Here is a 26462-nt window from a genome sequence, read left to right as displayed (position 1 = left end):
GGTTGTGGGCACATCCCCAGTAGGGGGTGTGCAGGAGGCAGCTGATCAATGTTACTCTCTCATCGATGTTTCTAACTTTCTATTCCTCTCCCTTCCTCTCTGTAAAAAATCAATAAAATATATTTAAAGAAAGAAAAAAAAGAACTTGCAAAGGGGACCATAAAAAAAAAACATAAAAAAAGTACACTATAAACTTGACCTCAAAGAACTTGCACAGAGAAAGTTTAATGAAACTGAGTTTCCAATAGAATCAAAAAATACGTGATGATCAGAAGTCTATAATCAAGAGTCAGCACAAATAATAAACTAAATAACCTTAGACATTAGACCAGCAGACATCAGAGTTAGTAATTATACAGTTTATGAAAATGCTGAGGAATTCTCTTTTCCTCCTTTCTCAAGGAAAGTTAACCAGTTTTATTTATGCAACTTGTCCTCTGTTTTATTACATTCCCCTGACTAAATTATTTATTTCATAAATTATAGTACTTTTAGAAATTCATAGAATACTAAAAGAAGAAAATAAAAATCTGAAATCCTACTGTCCATAGTTAAGAGATATAGCCATTAAGTTTATATATAAATGTAATCAAAAGAGCTTTTAAATCAACATCTTCCTATATCTATCATGAAATTTATTTTGAAATCAATGTAGAAACATGTTAACAAGTAGTTGAGTATTACAAATATATATAACTTCTCCGTTAGGCCTTTATCTGTGTGTGTGTGTGTGTGTGTGTGTGTGTGTGTTTAATTTATGTGCAATAAACCATATTATTTTATCAGAAAAAAATTAGTTTTATTGATAAAAGGAACAAGTACTAAGCTAAAATTTGTAAAAATAACAGTATAAGAAACCATAAAGGGAAACATATAGGTTTGCATACATATAAATTATCACTTTATTTTCCCAAACACCATGAACTTATTTATAAAACAGTAAATAAAACTAAAGATCAGAACACATATATAACATGATGTTAATATGTAAAGTGTCACATAATTGATGAGAACAATAGACATGAAAAAATAAAAGGAAAACAAATAATTTTTAACAATTTATACCATTTGCTAATAATTCGGTGAAATGCTTGATCTCACTAGTAATCAAATATATTTAAAAAGAGGTTTTTGTGATCAAAGTAATGACATCCTATATAATAAAAACCCAGCCACCAAATGACAGAATGACCAGAACAACTGATTGACCAGTCCCTATGATGTGCACAGACCACCAGGGGGCAGACGCTCAATGCAGGAGCTGCCCCACCATGGTCAGTGTGCTCCCTCAGGGTGAGCTCCCCTCAGCTGAGCAGTCATTCATAGGGCAGGTCCTCAGCCACTGGGCTGACCAGGATGAGCAGTATTCCCACAGAGGAATACTGCAAGACCAGAGCCCCCAGCAGGGCCTCTAGTTAAATATAATAACCTTGAATGATTTTGAGATTGGAAGAGGATGGATATTTTTTTACTGCTAAATTATTAAACTATTAGGTCTAGTAATAATTAATGTCGTTTTCTAATACTTTTTAAAATCGAATTTATTTAAACAATACAACAAAATTTAATCAACAATATAGTTGCCGTTGTATTCTACTACTTGTGCCCAATGCTCAGGAAGCATTTTAATCCCTCTGTTGTAAAATTCTTGTGATTTTGATGCAAAAAATTCGGTCAATGCATTTTTGAGGCATTCTTCATTATTAAATTTTTTTCCAAGAAGAAAGTTTTGCAAAGAACGAAACAAATGGTAATCGGAAGGGGCAATATCAGGAGAATATGCAGGTTGAGGGAGAACTTCCCATTCCAACTGGCGCAGTTTTTCAGCAGTGATTCTTGCAGTATGCTGTCGTGCGTTATCATGGTGAAGAATTACGCCCTTCTGATTAATCAGCGCGGGTTCTTTTTCTCTTAAAGCTTGGGCTAACCTTTCCAATTGGGCACTATACACTGCACTTGTAATGGTTTGGTTAGATGGTAAAAGTTCATAATGAAGAATTCCTTTAAAATTCCACCAAACACACAACATCACTTTTTTCGCATGCAAGTCAGGTTTTGGCGTGGGCTGCGGAGCCTCATTTTTGTCCAACCATTGAGGCCATCTTTTCAAATTAACATACAGCACCCATTCTTCATCTCCGGAAACAATTTGCTCTAAAAACGGCAAACGGTTTTGACGAGAGAGGAGCAAACTGCAAATTGTGACTCTTTGATTACTGTTGTTGTCGGTCAACTCATGAGGAACCCATTTTCCAAACTTTTGGACTTTGCCAAGTGCACGCAATTGATTGGAAATTGTTTTTTGTGAACAATTTAAAGTTGTCGCAAGCTCTTGTTGGGTAATTTGAGGATTTTGCACCAAAAGAGCTTGAAGAGCTTCTTGATCAAAATTGGACACACGGCCTTGACCACTCTTGTCATCTAACGAAAAATTTCCCTCGCGAAATTTCTCAAACCAACGCTGGCATTTTCTGGCGCTAACTGCATCTTGACCAAGAGCACTGCAGATGTTTTTTGCAGCCTCACTTGCTTTTCTTCCTAATTGGAACTCGTAAAGCATGCAGTGCCGAATTTGCTCTTCATCCGCCATCTTCTTAGCCCTAGTTTTGCAACAAAAACCAAACCAAACACAAACTTTTTCAAGCAAAACTTGTTAACTGCACTTCACACGTTCTGTAGATACCACGTGTTTGAAGGTTATGTCAATACAAGTCAACGCCAAGCAAGATTTTAAACGAATGTTTAAAAAACGACATTAATTATTACTAGGCCCAATATTTCTGCAGAGCACTTTATCAATCTGGGAGGAATTTATGAAATTTGGAATTTCCCTTAAAATATTTAAAATATTTCACCCTCGCTATGGGAGTCACACTGGGCTTCTCCATTCCTGGAATGCTAAACTCTCCTTCCAGCCTACACAAATGCTGCTTCCATGTCCCAAATCTCTTCTGTTCTGCCCACCATATTCTTATGCAATTGTCAGATTTTAAACCAAACTATCTCAACTTCAATGGCATCATCTCTACTCCCAAGACCAAGTCAGGCTATTTGCATAGCATACTTTTGTTTTTCTCTCCCCAGAACAAATATAATTTTAAAAAAATATATTTTATTGATTTTTTACAGAGAGGAAAAGAGAGGGATAGAGAGTTAGAAACATCTATGAGAGAGAATCATTGATCAGCTGCCTCTTGCTCACCCCCTACTGGGGATGTGCCCGCAACCACGGTACATGCCCTTGACTGGAATGGAACCTGGGACCTTTCAGTCCGTAGGCGAAGGCTCTATCCACTGAGCAAAACCAGTTTCGGCCAAAACATATATAATTAAGTTATTGTTTTTTACTTATTTGTTTTTCTACTAGAATATCTTACCCATTATACTGGGATCTTGTTTAGTATTATATTCCCAGCACATGAGTGAGTGTTCAAAAATATTTATTAAATGAATTAAACCTTTATATTTAAAAATCTTCCAAGCATCATGTAAGTATAAGGCAATGAACTTTTGCAAGCTGCCAAAATAAGTCCACTTGATTCACATCCTGGGTTGGATATAAACATTCACTTTAATTGAAATATGTCCTTGAGTGCAAATTTGTGTGTATGAATATGTGTGTGTGTGTGTGTGTGTGTGTGTGTGTGTGTTTAAAAAAATTCTAAAGCAGAACAGTTCATCCTACACAGTAAGTCTATCCTGAGTCAGTTTGTGTTCTTAGCATAGCTCCTTGACTATGTGGAATCCTTCGGATGCATCCTTCTAGCAGCTTCTTCCTGAACTCTAATTGGTTCATGATTTTGCTTCATGTCACATCAGTAGATGTGAAGAACATAAAACCTCATTTTATTAGTGCTTTTATCCCTTTCTTCCAAGTAGACTCAGCTTCCTGACCTATTTTTAACAAAACCATACTTGATGATATGACTACTGCTACTACATCAAACACACACCAGTAAAAAACAAACAAAAACACATTAGTATTAAGATTTAAACAGTCAAAATAAAATTAACCTTTTAAAGAGTTAAAATTGCAAACTCAGAGAAACACCCATGTCTCTGTTTCTCACATCCATGGTTTCAATGTCAAGGTTGATCATCACTTTCTTTACTTTTAGTTCTTTTTGTCTGGGTCTCTTGGTGACAGGGTGCCAGTGCTTCCGGGAAGTCAGGCAAAGCACAGTGAAGAGTCTGGTTTCACATGCTTATTCCACTACCATCAACTGTGCAGTGAATAGTCCCCATGCTGTTTTTTTTCCTCTGGGAGATGTGTGGAAAGAAATTGCAGGTGAGGAAGCAGACTGAATAAAGGAATTTGCACGTCAGGTTACAATCTCCTTGAAGAAATTTCCTGAGATGTCATCGAAATCATTGTGGAAGATTTTAGTGAAGTTTTGTGACACAGTTAAAGCCAATGCAAGAATGTGGTGCAAGTGAAATATCTTCAGGCGTTTCTTCACTGGATTATTCTCACTGAGCAACCATTTCTCCCCAGGCCTGACTATGGAGTTCTGAGAGGTTTCTACTATCCCCTGCTGAAATATTAGCTTAGTTATTTAAAGGCCATAGTACCTTCAGAAAAGCCTGCTTTAGCTTGCTGTTTCCTAGAATCAAGAGAAATGAGTGACCCCAGGGATAGGTGATTGTGGCGGCCATACCAAAAATAAACAGCAATTTGCTTTCTGGTACAGAAAAGCACGATAGTTCTAGGGTAATGCCTACAAAATGCAAGATCAAGAGGATGAGAGAATATATCAACACTTTCATTGCTTTCACATGTGCTTCTGTGCTGGAGTCACTGACACCTAGGCCACTCGATTGCATTTGCCTCTTGTGTCTCCAAAGAGAAATGATTAACAGGAGGCATGAAATCAGGTACAGTGTAAAGAGGAAAATGACTCCCAGATTGAGCAAAATGTGGTTAGTAACATATTCAATTTTACGTAAGTTGAGAGGCCAGGTTTTATTTCTATTGCCTATTTTAAAATCCTCAACAATCTTAACAATTTGTGGGAAAGTAAATAACCATGAAACAAACATCAATCCCATAATAAGAGGAAGTACTCTATTGATTCTATACTTCAACCAGAGAAAAATGTGGTGGGAAAAATTAGCTATCTTCAGTAAATAGAAGATGCTGAGACTGGAGGCAAAAAAGATACTTAAGTGACTTAAAAATATCCATGCGTAAGTGATAGGTTCAGTTAGGATTCCAGAGGAGTACAAATGTGGAGAGAATAACTTTATAAATCCATCTAAAATTATTATCCATATCAGAAAAATTCTCGAAGTAGCTAAGCCAATGAGAATCAAGCCAATTACAGAAAAGTTCTTGTTCTTGACACAGTCAATGCAGTTTACAAGTCCAATAAATCCATTTCCTAAAACCCCCAGTATTGATTCACCAAGTACTATAAAAATAAGGAGACCTTCTGCTATACTCAGCATAGCTTCCAAGCCCTAATATAGTTTCTGTTACATATATGCTAGATTACCTGATGCAGGAGGAGGTATGTGTTGGCTGGTTGTTGGAAGAATGATTTTCTTTTCTTTCATTACATAAATATTTCAAAGTGTCCCGGTTAATGCCTTTGATGGAATCTGAAATATCTTCATAGAGACCCTTCCACTTTTATGTGTAAACTCAGCTCATCTAGAGAATGGGTTCCTGTCTGAAGGGGCACCTACAATTTGTTAACATGCAAATAGAAGTTTGTTTAATGGATTTGACTTGTCTGAGACTATTTTGCATTCGTTAACCTGACTTGTGGTCCAGGAGAACCAAACACATATCTCTAAGAAACAAAACACAACAGAAACAAAAATTGGATTTCTTCGTAATTTTCTAATATCACCATTAACATCATTATTTATCTTGTGTTAATTCGGGCAGGGAACACTTCTAGGTATAACATAAAGAGGACAATAGATTGTGACTCAATTATCTAGACACTGTCTGGTGTTGGGGTGTGGGAGCGGGCTGAGAGAAGTCAACGGGGAAAAGGCAGACATATGTAATACTTTCAACAATAAATAATTTAAATTTAAAAATATTTAGCTAGGCACTGAACTATTTTTTTTAAAATATAGTTTTATTGATTTCAGAGAGGAAGAGAGAGGGATAGAGATAGAAATATTAATGATAAGAGAGAATCACTGATCAGCTGCCTCCTGCACGCCCCCTCCTGAGGATAGAGCCCAAAACTCAGGCATGTACCCTAGAGCAGAATTGAACCTGGGACTTCTCAGTCTGCAGGCTGACACTCTATCCACTGAGCCAAACTGGCTTGAGCTAGATGCTGAACTATTGGCACTTTGTGTTAAGATTCGTACAAGAAACTATTTTTTCAATGTTATTCAATACTAGAGGCCCAGTGCACAAATTCATGTACAGGTGGGGTTGGTCTGACTGGCCCCCATTTGCCGATTGCAGTGGGCCTGACAGGAGGAGGGAATGGCGAGTGGTTGCCTGGCCAATCTGCCCTGATCAGGGCTTGATCAGAGCTAGGCTGTCTGGGGGGAGTGTCCCCAGGTGATTGGCCAGTGGGCTCTGCCCCTGAATGAGGTAAAGGAGGGTGATCGAGGGGGGGGTGTCAGCAGCTGGGGGTGGGGCATGGGAGTTTGGCTGGCCAGCACTACCCCTGATTGAGTTGAAGGGAATGATTGGGGGTGGAGCTGGCTGTGGGGAAGGGTATACCCAAAACTTCTTTGACCTTAAACCCCCCTTTGAAAATAAATAAATGCGCTGTGTTGTCTGTGGTTGGTGTTGACTGTCCCTCCATCAGAGTGATAGCCCCCATCTGGACCCCAGGTTGAATCTATTTCTTCATCTTGGTTTCTTTTCCCCCCCCCCTTTAATTTCTTAATCCCCAGCTCCTCCATTCAGGAACCTGTCGTTTTCCGTGCGGGTCACTGAAAACAGAGAAACAGCTCCCCACATTTGGCGTGCTGAACAGGGACTGAGTAAGGAGGCAAGAGAAGAAAGCCAGGGGGTCACTCCTGGAAGTACGCACATGACAGATTGAAGGTAAGGAGTGTATTGTGTGAATTGAATCAACCAGGTGTAAAATATGGGTAATTCAGGGTTTCAGGAAAGAGACTTCTACTCTCAAATATTTAAGAGTATTCTTAAAGTTCCAAGATGTTCTGTTAAGAGTCATCAGATTCTTGATTTCTTTCTAAATTTTTGTTGATGAAATGTGGGAAAAGGTCAGAAAAAAGTTTCATGGCCAGTACTCAACAGAAGGTCCAGAGAAAATTCCTATTCCTATTTTAATTCTTGATTCAGCACATGAGTTTAAGAATGTCTAAGTGGGGTACAGCCACGGCCTTACAGCCTGGAGTGGAAGGGTGCAAATCTTTAAGAATACCATCTGCACCTCCTTCGCCTCCTCATGTCCTTCTGACTGCAGACTTACAGCCAAGTAGAAAAGGATTAAAGAAATTTCTTAGCAACTGCCAATAATTCTTTATCTTAAAAAATCTTTTCTTTCCTTAAAAAATAAAAAAATTAATAAAAATTGAAAAAATTAACAAAAATAAAAAACAGCAGAAGCCAGATCATTACTGAATCTTCCCCCTAAGAAACAAGGAGGTGGGGGAAGTGAGACATGTGGCGATCTAATATGGTTGCTACTCCACGAGAAAGCCATTTTAATAAGCCTCATCTTCCACCATGTTTTTAAATATGGCAGATACAGACAGGCTACCCAAGGCTTTTTTGAAATTTCCCGCCCCGAGACAAGTAAACACCAGGAAGTAGATACCAAGTTTACATATGGATGGCTGAGAGTTTGCCTCTTTCCCAACAGAGATTTTGTGACCGTTTTTTTTTTTTTTGTTTTTTTTTTTGTTTTGGTTTTGTTTTTTTTAAAGCAGCTGTGCCAGGCCTATTGGCTGCAAACTTAAAACTTTCAAGTTCAAATGATCTAAATGTATTAAAATTATATAATACTGAAATGTTGGTCTGTGTATGCCTAATATGAAGTCTAGATGATGTAAGTTAATCTATTAATTGAATATGCCTTATATTTTATTTGGAATGTATCCTTAAAAATGTAAAAGTATTATTGATTTGAGAAATGCTAAGTATTTAATTTTGCCACCTAAAATTTAAAGCTCTGAAAGTTTAAGGTCTCTTTTCTCACCATAAAAAGGTTTTAAAGCTACACCCTTTTAATGGAGGAAGGGGTAGACCCTTCCCACCAGCAGCCATCTTTAAAGAATGTGTTAATTTGCATTTAAATGGCTACACCTTTTCCTAGCAGACCTTCCCAGAAAAGGTCAAGCAGCCAAAAGGTGGCTCCTTTGAAATCAGCTTTTCACCAGTAGACATTTTTTTTTCTTTTAAGGACAAGTTTACACGTGAATAACTACAAGTTTGCTTCTCAGTTTCCCAGGAGCAGGAAAAAACATAGTTTAAAGTTAATTATTAGATTTTAAAATTTATTCTTAAGAATATAAAAGTTTATTAATAAAGAACTGCTGAATATTTGACTTGCAAGCTCTGAAATTTTAAAGTACAAATTGAATTGGAAGAAATTAATTAAATATCTAAAGTATAATGTGTTTTTTGAGAAAATAGAATGTGTTTTAAATAATTAGGAATTCAAAAAATGTTACTTATTGGTGTGATTTAAAAAGAGGATTAATTCTATGATAAAGTTTAAATGTAATTGATATTCTTTAAGATGATTTAAGTATATAATCTTTTTTTTCTTTTTTTTAATATATTTTATTGATTTTTTACAGAGAGGAAGATAGAGAGATAGAGAGTTAGAAACATCGATGAGAGAGAAACATCAATCAGCCGCCTCTAGCCCACCCCATACTGGGGATGTGCCCGCAACCAAGGAACATGCCTTTGACCAGAATCAAACCTAGGACTCTTCAGTCTGCAGGCCAATGTTCTATCCTCTGAGCCAAACCAGTTTTGACTAAGTATATAATCTTAAAATCATATATATAAATATGTATATTTGATCTTTCCAAGTGTATTTCAAGGTTCTGAGAGTAACTTTTAGACGATTCACATATAAGCATATAACTCCTTTTTCCCAAGGTGTTTTTACATACAATGGCTTTAGTGGGGAGCTCCCTATTTGCTTATCAAAGAAGGAAACTTCAGGATGTTTACAGCTTGGCCAAGAGAGTAAGACATCCTATGGTGGCACAAACATTGCTAACATTGAAGGCCCCTGGGATATGGGAAAATATGTTCAGACAGTCACTAAACTAGGATTTCCTAGGCCACCCGATGGCTGTCTGATAAGCATCCCCTGCTCCCCTCCTGCCCTAATAGCACCACTACTGAGTTGGGAGCATTTCCTCAATGGCAAGATTGTGCCAACCCTGTATCAGTGAGACATAATATCTCTGGCTCTGACTTGTATGTATTAGATTGATTCCACAGGCTTGATGCTAAATATCCCTACCACGAGCCTATGTCAAAGGTAATGCCCTAAACACAAAAACAGGATGTTTACAGAAAGATCTGTGGCGTTTAGCCGCTGCTCTTGATTTTCTTAATTTTACTGGTTCTTTTTCAGCTAACACTAAAGGAGCATGTACTTTTAGCCCCTGTTATGGCTTATGAGCCTGTGTCCAGCGCCCATATGTATTGGTGACTGGAAATGTGAATATCACTAGATGGGACACCCATTATGCTATCCAATGCCATCACTGTAACCTCAGCAGCTGTGTCTCCAGGCATAACCTGAATGAAGATATATTAATTTTAAAGCAGCCTTCTTTTATTGTTTCCTACAAAGATAACAGAAAAATGGTATCATGATGTAGGCCTTCAAGCATCTTAGGAATTACACAATCAGCTGTCCAGGGAAAAGTGTGCTTTTGGGACTTATTATTGTTGGTGTTGTTACTCTAATTACTGTTATTGCATCTGCTGTAACTGCTTCTCTTGTATTGATCCAAAGCATCAAGAATGCAAAGTTTGTCAGTGAATTGGCTCAGAACACCTCAACTACATTTCATGATCAAGAAGATATAGACAAAAGGCTGGAAACAAAGATAAATGCTTTGGAAGCTGTAGTGCTACGTAATTGGAAAGTATCAAGATTAGACAGCAGCTGCAGTGCAATGCTGCTTTTACATATATTTGTGTGACTTAAGCCTTCTATAACAGTTCTCTGGGGGATTGGAATAAGATCAAGATGTACCTACAGGGAATATGGAATCATAATAATATTAGTATAGACCTGGTGTGGCTACACAAACATGTGCAAGCCATTCAGAATAGTCAAGATGAAATTATATATCCAGCAAAACTGGCAAAAGAATTGCTGGATGATTTAAAAGAATTTAATCCTTGGAACATATTAAAAAAACATGCCTCATACCTAATTGGATTCCTAAAAATATGTACAAACAAATCTTTTAAGTTCACGGCCCCTAAAAAGTTTGTAGGTTTATTCGTTTGTTTGTTTATCCTCAGGTGCCAAAAATGGTGGAAAAGTGCAAATTTTGAGAGAGAAAAAATGCTGAAAATAGAACCTTGGGGCATTTTGAATCTTCTTTTAATCTAGAGCTTAGTTTTAAAGGACCATGTGCTTGGAGAATAAGATACCTAGGTCAAGCCTCTTCAAGACTGGAAATGTAATTGGATTCTATCACTATACTAGGAATACTGAAAGGCAATTATTTACAGAGCAGCAAGACAATAAAATATGCCCAGCAAAAGGCTAAATTTTTAGGGGGAGTGCCTATCAACCATGACATGAATTAAGGAAGGAAGGAAAGGAGATGTATTGCTCTGAGAATTTCTAATAATTACCTTGGGCATATGTATGTTTGGGACCAGAATTTGTACTACCTATGTAGCCTTTATTATCTTTGTAGTAAAATTGCAAGCTGAAAATTTAATTTAACTCCAAGATTGGGGGATTCCCCAGTTCGCATCATAAGTAATGTTAAATACTTTCTAGCAAAGTACACTATAAACTTGATCTCAAAGAACTTGCACAGAGAAAGTTTAATGAAACTGAGTTTCCAATAGAATCACAAAATACATGATGATCAGAAGTCTATAATCAAGAGTCAGCACAAATAATAAACTAAATAACCTTAGACATTAGACCAGCAGACATCAGAGTTAGTAATTATACAGTTTATGAAAATGCTGAGGAATTCTCTTTTCCTCCTTTCTCAAGGAAAGTTAACCAGTTTTATTTATGCAACTTGTCTTCTGTTTTTTTTACATTTCCCTGACTATATTATTTATTTCATAAGTTATAGTACTTTTAGAAATTCATAGAACACTAAAAGAAGAAAATAAAAATCTGAAATTCTACTGTCCATAGTTAAGACATATAACCATTAAGTTTATATATTAATGCATTCAAAACAGCTTTTTAATCAACATGCCTTCCTATATCTATCATGAAATTTATTTTGAAATCAATGTAGAAACATGTTAACAATTAGTTGAGTGTTACAAATATACATAACTTCTCTGGCAGGCCTTTATGTGTGTGTTTCTTTTAAACTTTAGGTGCAATAAACCATATTATTTTTATCAGGAAAAAAAATGAGTTTTATTGATCAAAGGAACATCTACTAAGCTAAAATTTGCAAAAATGACAGTATTAGAAACCATAAAGGGAAACATATAGGTTTGAGTACTTATAAATTATCACTTTATTTTCCCAAACACCATGAACTTATTTACAAAACAGTAAATAAAGCTAAAGATCAGAATACATATATCACATGATGTTAATATGTAAAATGTCACATAATTGATGAGAACAATAGACATGAAAAAAGAAAAACGAATAATTTTTAACAATTTATACCATTTGCTAATAATTCTGTAAAATGCTTGATCTCACTAGTAATCAAATATATTTAAAAAGATGTTTTTGTGATCAAAGTAATGACATCCTATATAATAAAAACCCAGCCACCAAATGGCAGAATGACCAGAACAACTAATTGACCAGCCGCTATGATATGCATGGACCACCGGGGGGCAGACGCTCAATGCAGGAGCTGCCCCACTGTGGTCAGTGCGCTCCCACAGGGGGAGTGCCCCTCAGCTGAGCAGCCACTCAGAGGGCAGGTCCTCAGCATCACAGGTGACCAGATGAGCAGTATTCCCACAGAGGACTGATCCTTGCAAGTCACAGCCCCCACCAGAGCCTCTAATAAATATAATAACCTTGGATGATTTTGAGATGGAAAGAGGATGGATATTTTTTCACTACTAAATTACTAGTTTAACTATTTCTGCAGAGCACTTTATCAATCTGGGAGGAATTTATGAAATTTGGAATTTCCCTTAAAATAATTTAAAATATTTCACCCTCTCTATGGAAGTCACACTGGGCTTCTCCATTCCTGGAATGCTATACACTCCTTCCAGCCTACACAAATGCTGCTTCCATGTCCCAAATCTCTTCTGTTCTGCCCACCATATTCTTATGCAATTGTCAGATTTTAAACCAAACTATCTCAACCTCAATGGCATCATCTCTACTCCCAGGACCAAGTAAGGCTATTTGCATAGCATACTTTTGTTTTTCTCTCCCCAGAACAAATATAATTTTTTAAAAATATATTTTGATTTTTTACAGAGAGGAAAAGAGAGGGATAGAGAGTTAGAAACATCTATGAGAGAGAATCATTGATCAGCTGCCTCTTGCTCACCCCCTACTGGGGATGTGCCCGCAACCACATGACTGGAATGGAACCTGGGACCTTTCAGTCCATAGGCCAAGGCTCTATCCACTGAGCCAAACCGGTTTCGGCCAAAACAAATATAATTAAGTTATTGTTTTTTACTTATTTGTTTTTCTACTAGAATATCTTACCCATTATACTGGGATCTTGTTTAGTATTATATTCCCAGCACATGAGTGAGTGTTCAAAAATATTTATTAAATGAATTAAACCTTTATATTTAAAAATCTTCCAAGCATCATGTAAGTATAAGGCAATGAACTTTTGCAAGCTGCCAAAATAAGTCCACTTGATTCACATCCTGGGTTGGATATAAACATTCACTTTAATAATCAACATTTGAAATATTTCCTTGAGTGCAAGTTTGTGGATATGAGTGTGTGTGTGTGTGTGTGTGTGTGTGTGTGTGTGTGTAAAAATCCTAAAGCAGGACAGTTCATCCTTCACACTTATTCTATCCTGAGTCAGTTTGTGTTCTTGGCATAGCTCCTTGACAATGTGGAGTCCTTTGGATGTGTCCTTCTAGCAGCTTCTTCCTGAACTCTAATTGGTTCATGGTTTTGCTTCATGTCACATCAGTAGATGTGAAGAACATAAAACCTCATTTTATTAGTGCTTTTATCCCTTTCCTCCAAGTAGACTCAGCTTCCTGACCTATTTTTAACAGAACCACACTTGATGATATGACTACTGCTACTACATCAAACACAAACCAGTAAAAAACAAACAAAAACACATTAGGATTAAGATTTAAGCAGTCAAAATAAAATTAACCTTTAAAGAATTAAAATTGCAAGCTCAAAGAAACACCCATGTCTCTGATTCTCACATCCATGTTTTCAATGTCAAGGTTGATCATCACTTTCTTTACTTTTATTTCTTTTTCTCTGGGTCTCTTGGTGACAGGGTGCCAGTGCTTCCGGGAAGTCAGGCAAAACACAGTGAAGAGTCTGGTTTCACATGCTTATTCCACCACCATCAACTGTGCAGTGAATAGTCCCCATGCTGTTTTCTTCCTCTGGGAGATGTGTGGAAAGAAATTGCAGGTGAGGAAGCAGACTGAATAAAGGAATTTGCACGTCAGGTTACAATCTCCTTGAAGAAATTTCCTGAGATGTCATTGAAATAATTGTGGAAGATTTTAGTGAAGTTTTGTGACACAGTTAAAGCCAATGCAAGAATGTGGTGCAAGTGAAATATCTTCAGGCGTTTCTTCACTGGATTATTCTCACTGAGCAACCATTTCTCCCCAGGCCTGACTATGGAGTTCTGAGAGGTTTCTCCTATCCCCGGCTGAAATATTAGCTTAGTTATTTAAAGGCCATAGTACCTTCAGAAAAGCCTGCTTTAGCTTGCTGTTTCCTAGAATCAGGAGAAATGAGTGACCACAGGGATAGGTGATTGTGGTGGCCATACCAAAAATAAACAGCAATTTGCTTCCTGGAACAGGAAAGAATGATATTTCTATGCCAATGCCTATAACATGCAAGATCAAGAGGATGAGAAAAGATATTAACACTTTCATTGCTTTCACATGTGCTTCTGTGCTGGGGTCTCTGACACCTAGGCCACTCGATTGCATTTGCCTCTTGTGTCTCCAAAGAGAAATGATTAACAAGAGGCATGAAATCAGGCACAGTGTAGAGAGGAAAATGACTCCCAGATTGAGCAAAATGTGGTTAGTAACGTATTCAATTTTACTTAGGTTGAGAGGCCAGGTTTTGTTTCTATTACCTGTTTTATAATCATCAATAATCTTAACAATTTGTGGGAAAGTAAATAACCATGAAACAAACATCAATCCCATAATAAGAGGAAGTACTCTATTGATTCTATATTTCAACCAGAGAAAAATGTGGTGGGAAAAATTAGCTATCTTCAGTAAATAGAAGATGCTGAGAGTGGAGGCAAACAAGATACTTAAGTTACTTATAATTATCCATACATAAGTAATAGGTTCAGTTAGGATTCCAGAGGAGTACAAATGTGGAGAGAATAACTTTATAAATCCATCTAAAATTATTATCCATATCAGAAAAATTCTCGAAGTAGCTAAGCCAATGAGAATCAAGCCAATTACAGAAAAGTTCTTGTTCTTGACACAGTCAATGCAGTTTACAAGTCCAATAAATCCATTTCCTAAAACCCCCAGTATTGATTCACCAAGTACTATAAAAATAAGGAGACCTTCTGCTATACTCAGCATAGCTGCCCAGCCCTAATATAGTTTCTGTTACATATATGCTAGATTACCTGATGCAGGAGGAGGTATGTGTTGGCTGGTTGTTGGAAGAATGATTTTCTTTTCTTTAATTTCATAAATATTTCAGAGTGTCCCGGTTAATGCTTTTGATGGAATCTGAAATATCTTCATAGAGACCCTTCCACTTTTATGTGTAAAACTCAGCTCATCTAGAGAATGGGTTCCTGTCTGAATGCGCACCTACAATTTGTTAACATGCAAATAGAAGTTTGTTTAATGGGTTTCACTTGTCTGAGACTATTTTGCATTCGTTAACCTGACTTGTGGCCCAGGAGAACCAAACACATATCTCTTAGAAACAAAGCACAACAGAAACAAAATTTGGATTTCTTCGTAATTTTCTAATATCACCATTAACATCATTATTTATCTTGTGTTAATTCGGGCAGGGAACACTTCTAGTTATAACATAAAGAGGACAATAGATTGTGACTCAATTATCTAGACACTGGCCGGTGTTTGGGGGTCGGAGTGGGCCTAGAGAAGTCAAGGGGGAAAGGAGAGACATACGTAATACTTTCAACAATAAATAAATTAAATTTAAAAATATTTATCTAGGTACTGAATTATTTTTTCAAAAAAATATAGTTTTATTGATTTCAGAGAGGGAGTGAGGAATAGAAACATTAATGCTGAGAGAGAATCATTGATCAGCTGCCTCCTACACGCCCCCTACTGAGGATAGAGCCCAAAACTCAGGCATGTACCCTAGATCAGAATTGAACCTGGAACTTTTCAGTCTGCAGGCTGACACTCTATCCACTGAGCCAAACTGGCTAGAGCTAGATCCTGAACTATTGGCACTTTGGGTTAAGATAAGTACAAGAAACCATTTTGTCATATTATTGGATACTAGAGGCCCAATGCACAAATTTGTGCACAGGTGGGGTCTCGCTGGCCTGGCCCCCATTGACCGATCGCAGTGGGCCTGTCAGGAGGAGGAGATGGTGGGAGGTTGCCTGCCCAGCCTGCCCCAATCAGGGCCTGGTCAGAGCTGGGCTCTCTGGGGGGAGTGTCCCCAGGTGATTGGCCAGTGGACCCTGCCCCTGAATGCGGTAGAGGAGGCTGATCAAAGGTCAGCAGTTGGGGGTGGGGTCATGGGAGGTTGGCTGGCCAGCACTACTCCTTATTTGGTTGGGGGGAATGATTGATGATGGAGCTGGATAGGGGGGGTGGTCTTTGAGCTAGTTGGTGTGGTGGGGGCTGATCATGGGTGGAGCCAGCTGTGAAGAGGAACTGTGGGTGGTGAGCAGCTGGCTCTGCTCCTGAATGGGGTGGGGGGCCAATCAGAGATGGAGCTGACTTGGGGGAGGGGCCATAGGCTGACTGGGGTGGTGGTGGCCCATTGCAGGTGGGGTTGCCTGGAGGTTGGCCAGCTGGCCCTGCTCCCTATTGGGATGGGGGACAATCAGGGCAGGGCTGGATGGCCCCACCTCCTGATGGTGCCAGTTGGCTGGCTGCAGTGGGTGTCATAACAACCAGTCATTCAGGTTGTTATGGCATTCTGGTCACTGGCTTTTTATATATAGAGATATTTTATCTTTTTTTTTTTTTTAATCCCCACTCAAGGATATTTTTTCATTGATTTTTAAAGAAAGTGAAAGATGTGGACACCAAAGAAAGGGTGTCACTACTATCACTACTAGCCCTTTGGCGAGGTCCAGAAAATGGACCTGGTCCATAGAAAAAGTAATAGACAGCCAGTATGAAATGGAATTGCCATGGCCTAGAACAAGGAATATCTTTACATGATATTATTTTACAATGTCATTAAATTTTTCCCCAGATTTGTGTTACCCCAATTACTTATAATAGTACCTTGAACCCTTGGGGATCAATAAAAAATCATCTTTTTGGTGCTTGGAGACAAAAGTAACACTCTTTTGTCTCTTAATATTCTAAAATTACAAAAGCATAATATATAATTATCCCAAGCAAACTTACAAACCAATTCTTTGAAAGTCTGGCAGCAATTTAAAAATGACATGAAGGGATTTAATCCCTTCCATTGTGTAGAGGGCCTCCTGGGAAGGCACCTGAGCATTCTATATTGGCCCTTCTTGCTCTTTTGGCCAACAGGGACCCTCTTCTCTCAATTCAATAGCCCACAACTGCTGCCTGAGCTTTCTGTGCATATTGAGGTTGAAGCCTCGTGATGACTGGTACCATGGATCTGTCTCTCACCCAGTGGGGCAAGCTAGGCCCTCCCTGGAGAAGAAACCTGGTTCCCCAAAATATGTGATCAGTGCTGGGGCCCCACCAGCAGGCGTGGGAATCCTAAGGCAGGAGCTGGACGTGTTGGCCACGGGGTCATAGGATACCAAGGAGACGGAACTAAACCTCACATCACCCTGTTTGGTCTTAGAGGCTGGCTGGTTAGCCATTGACCGGTAAGATTCCTCAGGGAAGGAACAACCTAAGACAGGCCCAAAGAGGGGCCATCAGGAGAGAACTTGGGAGTCAACTGAGGTTGGGCACAGACCCTCAATCCCAAAATTTGGCAGGGGCCTGAAACCTCACCCCTGCTGAGGGAGTCTCCTGCCCCCATGGCTGCTTAACTTCCCGTGCCCGGCTCAAATTGGGACCCAGGTAAAAGACAGAGACGTGGCTGACAGCAGCTGCCCTTGTACTATCACAAGACTTGTTTGAGTTGTCTTTTAAACATGGTGTGGGGAAGTGGGTTTTGGATATCTAGTAAATGCAGCCTACCACCAGGAATGCTCAGGGTCTACTCAAGAAGGCAAATAATCCTCTCCTCTAATATTTACCCAGTAAAATAAGATTGTTTTAGAGTAATAAATTTGACAATAAAATAGTAGACAAGTTTTCAGGCTAATTTAAATTGGCTAATTGAAATAAGTGAATATCCTAGAAAAACTAATTGCACTGGACAAAAAGCTGTTCCTAAAGTGTTAACTAAAATTGTTATTGGCAGTTCATCTCAGGATAAAATCTCACAACAGGCAATGAACCTAAAGCAGTCATATTATAGTGCAAAAAATTAAAATTTAAAAGCTATCAAGACTACAGTATACAATTTTCAAAAGCCTCCTTATATTTAAATCAAAAAAGGGGGAAGGTAGAAGAATATCATGTAAGGAAAAATATCCTGACAGTAAATTACATCTAGAAAATCTGTACTTTAGAAAATTAATTGTAATGCTATCAGCAAGACACCCATGAAAAACACACATGGTGTCAAAACAAGTCAGAGGAAAATCATTTGGGGAAAAAATGAAAAAGGATCCCAAGTCAAATTTATGGATAATATTCCTTTATTAACTTTTGGTTGAGAATATGTTTATATATTTTCAGAAAACAACTCTGAGACCATGTAGATTCTGGCAACAGAGAGGAATTGATAGGACTACTCCAACCATGAAGACAGAAGCAGTCTAGAGATGGAAGTCACTGATGACGCCTTACCATAATAGCAGTCAGCAGCTGGGTATCACTGCAGGTTGCCCAGGACCAAACCAGAGAGGGTTGGACTTGCATTACCATCATTTGCCCACCATCCAGAACTGAAATATCATTGCTGACATGTACACGTAAACAACTGTTTGACATTGAAATTATATCTCAAAAGAACTGGTAGCCCAGAAAGAAGCTCACTACAGACTGATTCATATGCCTTTCAGCATAATGATTATTGCTTGTCTCATTTTTGATTCTTATAAGTATATTTCCAGTAGGACATGATCTTACTCATCTAGGGGAAATGGTGAACAACATAGACTGATGAACAAAAACAGACCCAGAGATAAGGAGCCATGGGTCAGACTGTTGGACCTCACAGGGAGGGTGGGGATAAAAGGGAGAGATCAACCAAAGGACTTATGTGCAAGCATATGAGCCTAACCAGTGATCGAGGACAATAGGAGGGTGAGGGCATGAGTGGGGGGGGGGGAGATTGGAATGAGGGGTTGAGGACAAATATGTGATGTCTTAATCAATAAAGAAATTAATTTTAAAAAATTGCCATTACATATATCATGTAACTAGAAAAATTTTCTGTTTAATAACCCTTGCATTAAAAGAAAATTACAAAGGATATTTTAAAATGCTTTGAGCTGAATGACTGTAGAGGGCCCCTTGGGAATGCACATGGATGACCTTTAATTATCATCAGCTGAACTCAAGGCATAGGCAGAGCCATGCCCTGAGAATATGTTTCCCCAAAATGTGACAGACTCTTATCAGTACTGACTTCTCATCTTTATCCCTCTGCTTGGAATGAGGAAGGAAGAGGACCTTGAATTACCCAGGTCTTGATGTGCCTAAATCCCAGGAATGAGGGAATGAATAGGCCCTGGGCCCACCCAAAACTTCTTTGACCTTTAACCCCCCCCCCCCTTTGGAAATCAATAAATGCGCTGTGTAGTCTGTGGTGGGTGTTGACTTTCCCTCCATCAGAGTGACAGCCTGCACCTGGATCCCAGCTTGTATCTATTTTTTCTTCTTGGTCTTTTTTTTCTTTTCCTTTCTTTAATTTCTTAATCCCCAGCTCCTCCACTCAGGAACCTGTCCTTTCCCTGCTGGTCGCAGAAAACAGAGAAACAGCCCCCACAAATGACATTATAAGAATTGTGTGTCAACATTGTGAATATATTTAAAGCAATATTTAGGCAGAAATATACAGTTTTGGATACATATACTTAAAAAAAAAGAAGAAAGAAAGAAAGAAAGAAAGAAAGAAAGAAAGAAAGAAAGAAAGAAAGAAAGACTGAAAACAAACTAGAAAAACAACTAACTTTTGCTTTTAAGAAAATGGCAAACCAGATGTCTGAGGAAATATCTCCAGTGCAAAATACATAAAAATATGTATAAACAAATTTTTAAGTTCAAAACCCCAGTAAAGTTTGTGGTTTGTTTGTTTATCCTCGAGTACCAAAAATGGTGGGAAAGTGCAAATTTTGAGAGAGAGAAAAATGCTGAAAATAGAACCTTGGGGCATTTTCAATCTTCTTTTAACCTAGAGCTTAGTTTTAAAGGATCATGTGCTTAGAGAATAAGATACCTAGCTTGGGCCTCTTCAAGTCTGGACAGAAAATTGGATTCTATCACTATACTAGGAACCCTGAAAGGCAATTATTTACAGAGCAGCAAGAAAATAAAATATGCCCAGCAAAAGGCTAAATTTTTAGGGGGAGTGCCTCTCAACCATGACATGAATTGAAGGAAGGAAGAAAAGGAGATGCATTGCTCTGAGAATTTCTTTTCTTTTCTTTTTCTTTTTTTTGAGAATTTCTAATAATTACCTTGTACATATGTATGTTTGAGACCAGAATTTGCACGACCTATGTAGCCTTTATTACCTTTGTAGTAAAATTGCAAGCTGAAAATTTAATTTAAAGAAGTCCAAGATTGGGGGATTCCCCATTCAGCATCATAGGTAATGTTAAATCCTTTCTAGCAAAGAACACTATAAACTTGACCTCAAAGAACTTCCACAGAGAAAGTTTAATGAAACTGGGTTTGCAATAGAATCACAAATACATGATGATCAGAAGTCTATAATCAAGAGTCAGCACAAATAATAAAGTAAATAACAGACATTGGACCAGCAGACATCAGAGTTAGTGATTATAGAGTATATAAAAATGCTGAGGAATTCTCTTTTCCTCCTTTCTCAAGGAAAGTTAACTAGTTTTATTTATGCAACTTGTCTTCTGTTTTATTACATTTCCCTGGCTACTTTATTTATTGCCTAAGTTATAGTACTTTTAGAAACTCATAGAATACTAAAAGAAGAAAATAAAAATCTGAAATCCTACTGTCCATAGTTAACAGATATAGCCATTAAGTTTATATATAAATGCATTCAAAACAGCTCTTTAATCAACATACCTTCCTATATTTATCATGAAATTTATTGTGAAAACAAAGTAGAAACATGTTAACAATTAGTTGAGTGTTACAAATATATATATCTTCTCCTTCAGGCCTTTATGTGTGTGTGTATTTAATTTATGTGCAATAAACCATATTATTTTATCAGGAAAAATGATTTTTATTGATAAATGGAACATGTACTAAGCCAAAATTTGCAAAAATGACAGTATAAGAAACCATAAAGGGAAACATATAGGTTTGCATACATATAAATTATCACTTTATTTTCCCAAACACCATGAACTTATTTACAAAACAGTAAATAAAGCTAAAGATCAGAACACATATATAGCATGATGTTAATATGTAAAGTGTCACATAATTGATGAGAATCATAGACATGAGAAAATAAAAGTAAAACAATTTCTAAAAATTTATGCCATTTGCTAATAATTCTGTGAAATACTTGATCTCCCTAGTAGTCAAATACATTTAAAAAGATGTTTTTGTGATCAAAGTAATGACAACCTATATAATAAAAACCCAGCAACCAAATAGCAGAATGACCAGAACAACTAATTGACCAGCGCTATAATATGCACTGACCACCACGGGGCAGACACTCAACGCAGGAGCTGCCCCACTGTGGTCAGTGTGCTCCCACAGGGGGAGCTCCCCTCAGCTGAGCAGCCACTCAGAAGGCGGGTCCTCAGCCTCTGGGCTGACCAGGATGAGCAGTACTCCTACAGAGGGCTGATCCTTGCAAGGCCACACTCCCCACCAGGGCTTCTAGTTAATATAATAATCTTGGGTGATTTTGAGATTGAAAGAGGATGAATATATTTTCACTACTAAATTACTAGTTTAACTATTTCTGCAGAGCACTTTATCAATCTGGGAGGAATTTATGAAATTTGGAATTTCCCTTAAAATAATTTAAAATATTTCACCCTCTCTATGGGAGTCACACTGGACTTCTCCATTCCTAGAATGCTAAACTCTCCTTCCAGCCTACACAAATGCTGCTTCCATGTCCCAAATCTCTTCTGCTCCACCCACCATATTCTTATGCAAATTGTCAGATCTTAAACCAAACTATCTCAACCTCAATGGCATTATCTCTACTCCCAGGACCAAGTCAGGTTATTTGTATAGCATACTTTTGTTTTTCTCTCCCCAAAATAGATATAATTAAGTTATTGTTTTCTACTTATTTGTTTTTCTACTAGAATATCTTACCAGTATACTGGGATCTTGTTTAGTATTATATTCCCAGCACATGAGTTAGTGTTCAAAAATATTTATTAAATGAATTAAATCTTTATATTAAAAAATCTTCCAAGCATCATGTAAGTATAAGGCAATGAACTTTTGCAAGCTGCCAAAATAAGTCCACTTGGTTCACATCCTGGGTTGGATATAAATATCCACTTTAATAACCAATATTTGAAATATGTCCTTGAGTGCAAGTTTGTGCATATGAATGTTTGTGTGTGTGTGTGTGTGTGTGTGTGTGTGTGTGTAAAAATCCTAAAGCAGGACAGTTCATCCTTCACACTTATTCTATCCTGAGTCAGTTTGTGTTCTTGGCATAGCTCCTTGACTATGTGGAGTCCTTTGGATGCGTCCTTCTAGCAGCTTCTTCCTGAACTCTAATTGGTTCATGATTTAGCTTCATGTCACATCAGTAGATGTGAAGAACATAAAACCTCATTTTATTAGTGCTTTTATCTCTTTCTTCCAAGTAGACTCAGCTTCCTGACCTATTTTTAACAGAACCACACTTGATGATATGACTACTGCTACTACATCAAACACACACCAGTAAAAAACAAACAAAAACACATTAGTATTAAGATTTAAACAGTCAAAATAAAATTAACCTTTTAAAGAGTTAAAATTGCAAACTCAGAGAAGCACCCATGTCTCTGTCTCACGTCCAATGTCAAGGGTGATCATCACTTTCTTTACTTTTATTTCTTTTTGTCTGGGTCTCTTGGTGACAGGGTGCCAGTGCTTCCAGGAAGTCAGGCAAAGCACAGTGAGGAGTCTGGTTTCACATGCTTATTCCACCACCATCAGCTGTGCAGTGAATAGTCCCCATGCTGTTTTTTTCCTCTGGGAGATGTGTGGGAAGAAATTGCAAGATGAGGAAGTAGACTGAACCAAGGAATTTGCACGTCAGGTTACAATCTCCTTGAAGAATGAAATTTCCTGAGATGTCATCGAAATCATTGTGGAAGATTTTAGTGATGTTTTGTGACACAGTTAAAGCCAATGCAAGAATGTGATGCAAGTGAAATATCTTTAGGCGTTTCTTCACTGGATTATTCTCACTGAGCAACCATTTCTCCCCAGGCCTGACTATAGAGTTCTGAGAGGTCTCCTATCCCCGGCTGAAATATTAGTTTAGTTATTTAAAGGCCATAGTACCTTCAGAAAAGCCTGCTTTAGCTTGCTGTTTCCTAGAATCAGGAGAAATGAGTGACCACAGGGATAGGTGATTGTGGTGGCCATACCAAAAATAAACAGCAATTTGCTTTCTGGAATAGAAAGGGATGATATTTCTATGGCAATGCCTATAACATGCAAGATCAAGAGGATGAGAAAAGATATTAACACTTTCATTGCTTTCACATGTGCTTCTGTGCTGGGGTCTCTGACACCTAGGGCACTCGATTGCATATGCCTGTTGTGTCTCCAAAGAGAAATGATTAACAAGAGGCATGAAATCAGGCACAGTGTAAAGAGGAAAATGACTCCCAGATTGATCAAAATTTGGTAAGCAGCGTATTCAGTTTTACTTACGGTGAGAGACCAGGTTTTGTTTCTATTACCTGTTTTATAATCATTAATAATCTTAGCAATCTGTGGGAAAGTAAATAACCATGAAGCAAACACCCACCCCATGAGAAGAGGAAGTACTCTATTGATTCTATATTTCAACCAGAGAAAAATGTGGTGGGAAAAATTAGCTATCTTCAGTAAATAGAAGATGCTGAGACTGGAGGCAAAAAAGATACTTAAGTGATTTATAGTTATCCATGCGTAAGTGATAGGTTCAGTTAGCATTCCAGAGGAGTACAAATGTGGAGAGAATAACTTTATAAATCCATCTATAATTATTATCCATATCAGAAAAATTCTCGAAGTAGCTAAGCCAATGAGAATCAAGCCAATTACAGAAAAGTTCTTGTTCTTGACACAGTCAATGCAGTTTACAAGTCCAATAAATCCATTTCCTAAAACCCCCAGTATTGATTCACCAAGTACTATAAAAATAAGGAGACCTTCTGCTATACTCAGCATAGCTTCCAAGCCCTAATATTGTTTCTGTTACATATATGCTAGATTACCTGATGCAGGAGGAGGTATATGTTGGCTGGTTGTTGCAAGAATGATTTTCTTTTCTTTCATTTCATAAATATTTCAAAGTGTCCCGGTTAATGCTTTTGATGGAATCTGAAATATCTTCACAGAGACCCTTCCACTTTTATGTGTAAAACTCAGCTCATCTAGAGAATGGGTTCCTGTCTGAATGCGCACCTACAATTTGTTAACATGCAAATAGAAGTTTGTTTAATGGGTTTTACTTGTCTGAGACTATTTTGCATTTGTTAACCTGACTTGTGGTCCAGGAGAACCAAATATGTATCTCTAAGAAACAAAGCACAACAGAAACAAAAATTGGATTTCTTTGTAATTTTCTAATATCACCCTTAACATCATTATTTATCTTGTGTTAATTCGGGCAGGGAACACTTCTAGGTATAACATAAAGAGGACAATAGATTGACTCAATTATCTAGACACTGGCCAGTGTTGGGGGGTGGGAAAGGGCCTAGAGAAGTCAAGGGGGAAAAGAGAGACATACATAATACTTTCAACAATAAATAATTTACATTTAAAAATATTTACCTAGGCACTGAACTATATTTTAAAATATAGGTTTATTGATTTCAGAGAGGAAGGGAGAGGGATAGAGAGATAGAAACATTAACTGAGGCGCTTAGGGAAGTCAAGCTGAGCCCACAGGAGGAGCAGTAGAGATATCTCTGTGAGCATCATGGAGAGAAATTCCAGCTCTTCTGCAAGGAGCTTGGGAAGATTATATGCTGGCTTTGTGAGCCTTCTGGAGAGCACTATAGTCACCATATATTCCTCATGGAGGAGATTGCCCAGTTGTGCAAGCATGAGCTCTAGGAAGCTCTTGATACGTTGAGGGCAGAGCAGAAGGAAACTGAGAAGCTGATAGCCCACCTCAAAGAAGACAACTTCATGGAAGAGAAAACATGTCCAGGATTGTCTTAAACAACAGAGAGAAATCCATGGTAGTGAGGAACAGACGGAGCTGCAAAAGCTGGAGAAAGAGGAGGGAGATAATCTCCATGACCTGCTCAGACTGAGAGCATGCTGTTCCATCACAGGCAATTGTTTTGAGATCTCACCTTAGATTTGGAGCATCCATTGCAGGGGTCAACAGTAGCGATGCTGCAGAATGTGAATGGCATCATAAAAAAGATTATGAACTTCACTCTGAGGAAGCCAGACATTCTCTCCACATTTCCTTACTTGAAAGTTGTATTACTATGAACCTTCCCAAGAAAATTCCAGATGATGATTTCTGAATATCGGAGACAAATGAGACTGTTAGGTTGGAAGGCCATTGTATAGGAACCATTCACTTCTCGGGAAGATGATTATAAGGATTGTAATATCCTGGGCTCACCGTTTATTACATCAGGGAAGCATTACTGGGAGGTAAATGTGTAAGAGAAATGTCCCTGGATCTTGGGAGTATATTGTGCAAAATGTAGCATTAATAGTTTTTAACAAGATTATGCTAGATATTAACCTAAATTTGGCTACTGGGTTATAGGATTATAGAATCAGCTTGAATATAAGGTTTTTATGGGTTTTGCCAATCCCTAGACCTCAGTCTCCTCCTTTCTTTCTTCTTACTATCATATTTCTCCCCATTGTGTTGGAGTTCCTAGACAGTGCTTGCTCTGTCTCATTTTTTAATGTTACAAACCATGGGTTTCTCATGTATAAATTCTATCCATGCTCTTTTTGTTTCTAGGAAATTATTCCATATTTCAATCTTATGAAATGTACTGGCCCCACTGGACTATGTTCTCTAAGCTCTTAAATCTCTTACACCTTCACCCACTTTTTTGTAGTGCTTCTGGCCTTGGGTACACATGCACTGAGCTTAGCTGCCTTCTCCAGCACCCCTTCCCCCTTTTTAACATCCTTCATTTTCCAATAGAGTGTACAAGTTGCCCAAGTTGCCTTGTGTTATATTTTTCCCAATGTCTTGTTTGCATTAGAAGAGAATTTTTATTCACCAATTTCTATAATCAGAAGCAAAATCACTAGTGCTTCATAAAAATAAAAAAGAACACACAAAAAACAGTATGGAGGTGGTATCTCTGACAAAATTTCATTTCTTCTGCTACTGAGAAGAATAAGGAAAGCTTATAGACAACTGTATATATTATTTAAGACTTTGTATAGGAGTCATTCACTACAGAATGTGTCCTCAGGGGTGTGTCAGTTTACCCATGATGCTCCTTAGTCATTAAGGAGTGAAGGAGAATATATAATAAATAACATTGAGCCTGACCTCTCCATATACCTTCAGTGTGACCTTTAATTAGAT

At 37.9% G+C, this 26462-nt stretch overlaps 4 protein-coding genes across 4 annotated transcripts in view; all 4 read right to left on the bottom strand.

Moving 5' to 3' along the window:
• LOC311619388 (taste receptor type 2 member 43-like) overlaps positions 1–26462 on the bottom strand; it is a 197990-nt gene that overhangs the window by 13675 nt on the left and 157853 nt on the right. The window lies entirely within an intron of this gene.
• Positions 4549–5448, bottom strand: LOC311618678 (taste receptor type 2 member 10-like; the record flags this gene model as incomplete). The annotated part of the gene is made up of 1 exon (XM_084876227.1): positions 4549–5448. The coding sequence occupies one exon, from the start codon at positions 5446–5448 to the stop codon at positions 4549–4551; it is 900 nt and encodes a 299-aa protein (XP_084732353.1).
• LOC311618677 (taste receptor type 2 member 10-like) lies at positions 14006–14905 on the bottom strand (the record flags this gene model as incomplete). Its single annotated transcript, XM_084876226.1, has 1 exon — positions 14006–14905. One exon carries the CDS (start codon positions 14903–14905, stop codon positions 14006–14008), a length of 900 nt encoding a protein of 299 aa, XP_084732352.1.
• Positions 23207–24106, bottom strand: LOC311618676 (taste receptor type 2 member 10-like; the record flags this gene model as incomplete). Its single annotated transcript, XM_084876225.1, has 1 exon — positions 23207–24106. The coding sequence occupies one exon, from the start codon at positions 24104–24106 to the stop codon at positions 23207–23209; it is 900 nt and encodes a 299-aa protein (XP_084732351.1).

Source organism: Pipistrellus hanaki, assembly GCF_964339955.1.
Source record: "Pipistrellus hanaki genome assembly, chromosome: 3".
Classification (NCBI taxonomy): domain Eukaryota; kingdom Metazoa; phylum Chordata; class Mammalia; order Chiroptera; family Vespertilionidae; genus Pipistrellus; species Pipistrellus hanaki.
The sequence above is the reverse complement of the archived record's forward strand: the minus strand, read 5'-3'. Positions and strand labels throughout refer to the sequence as shown.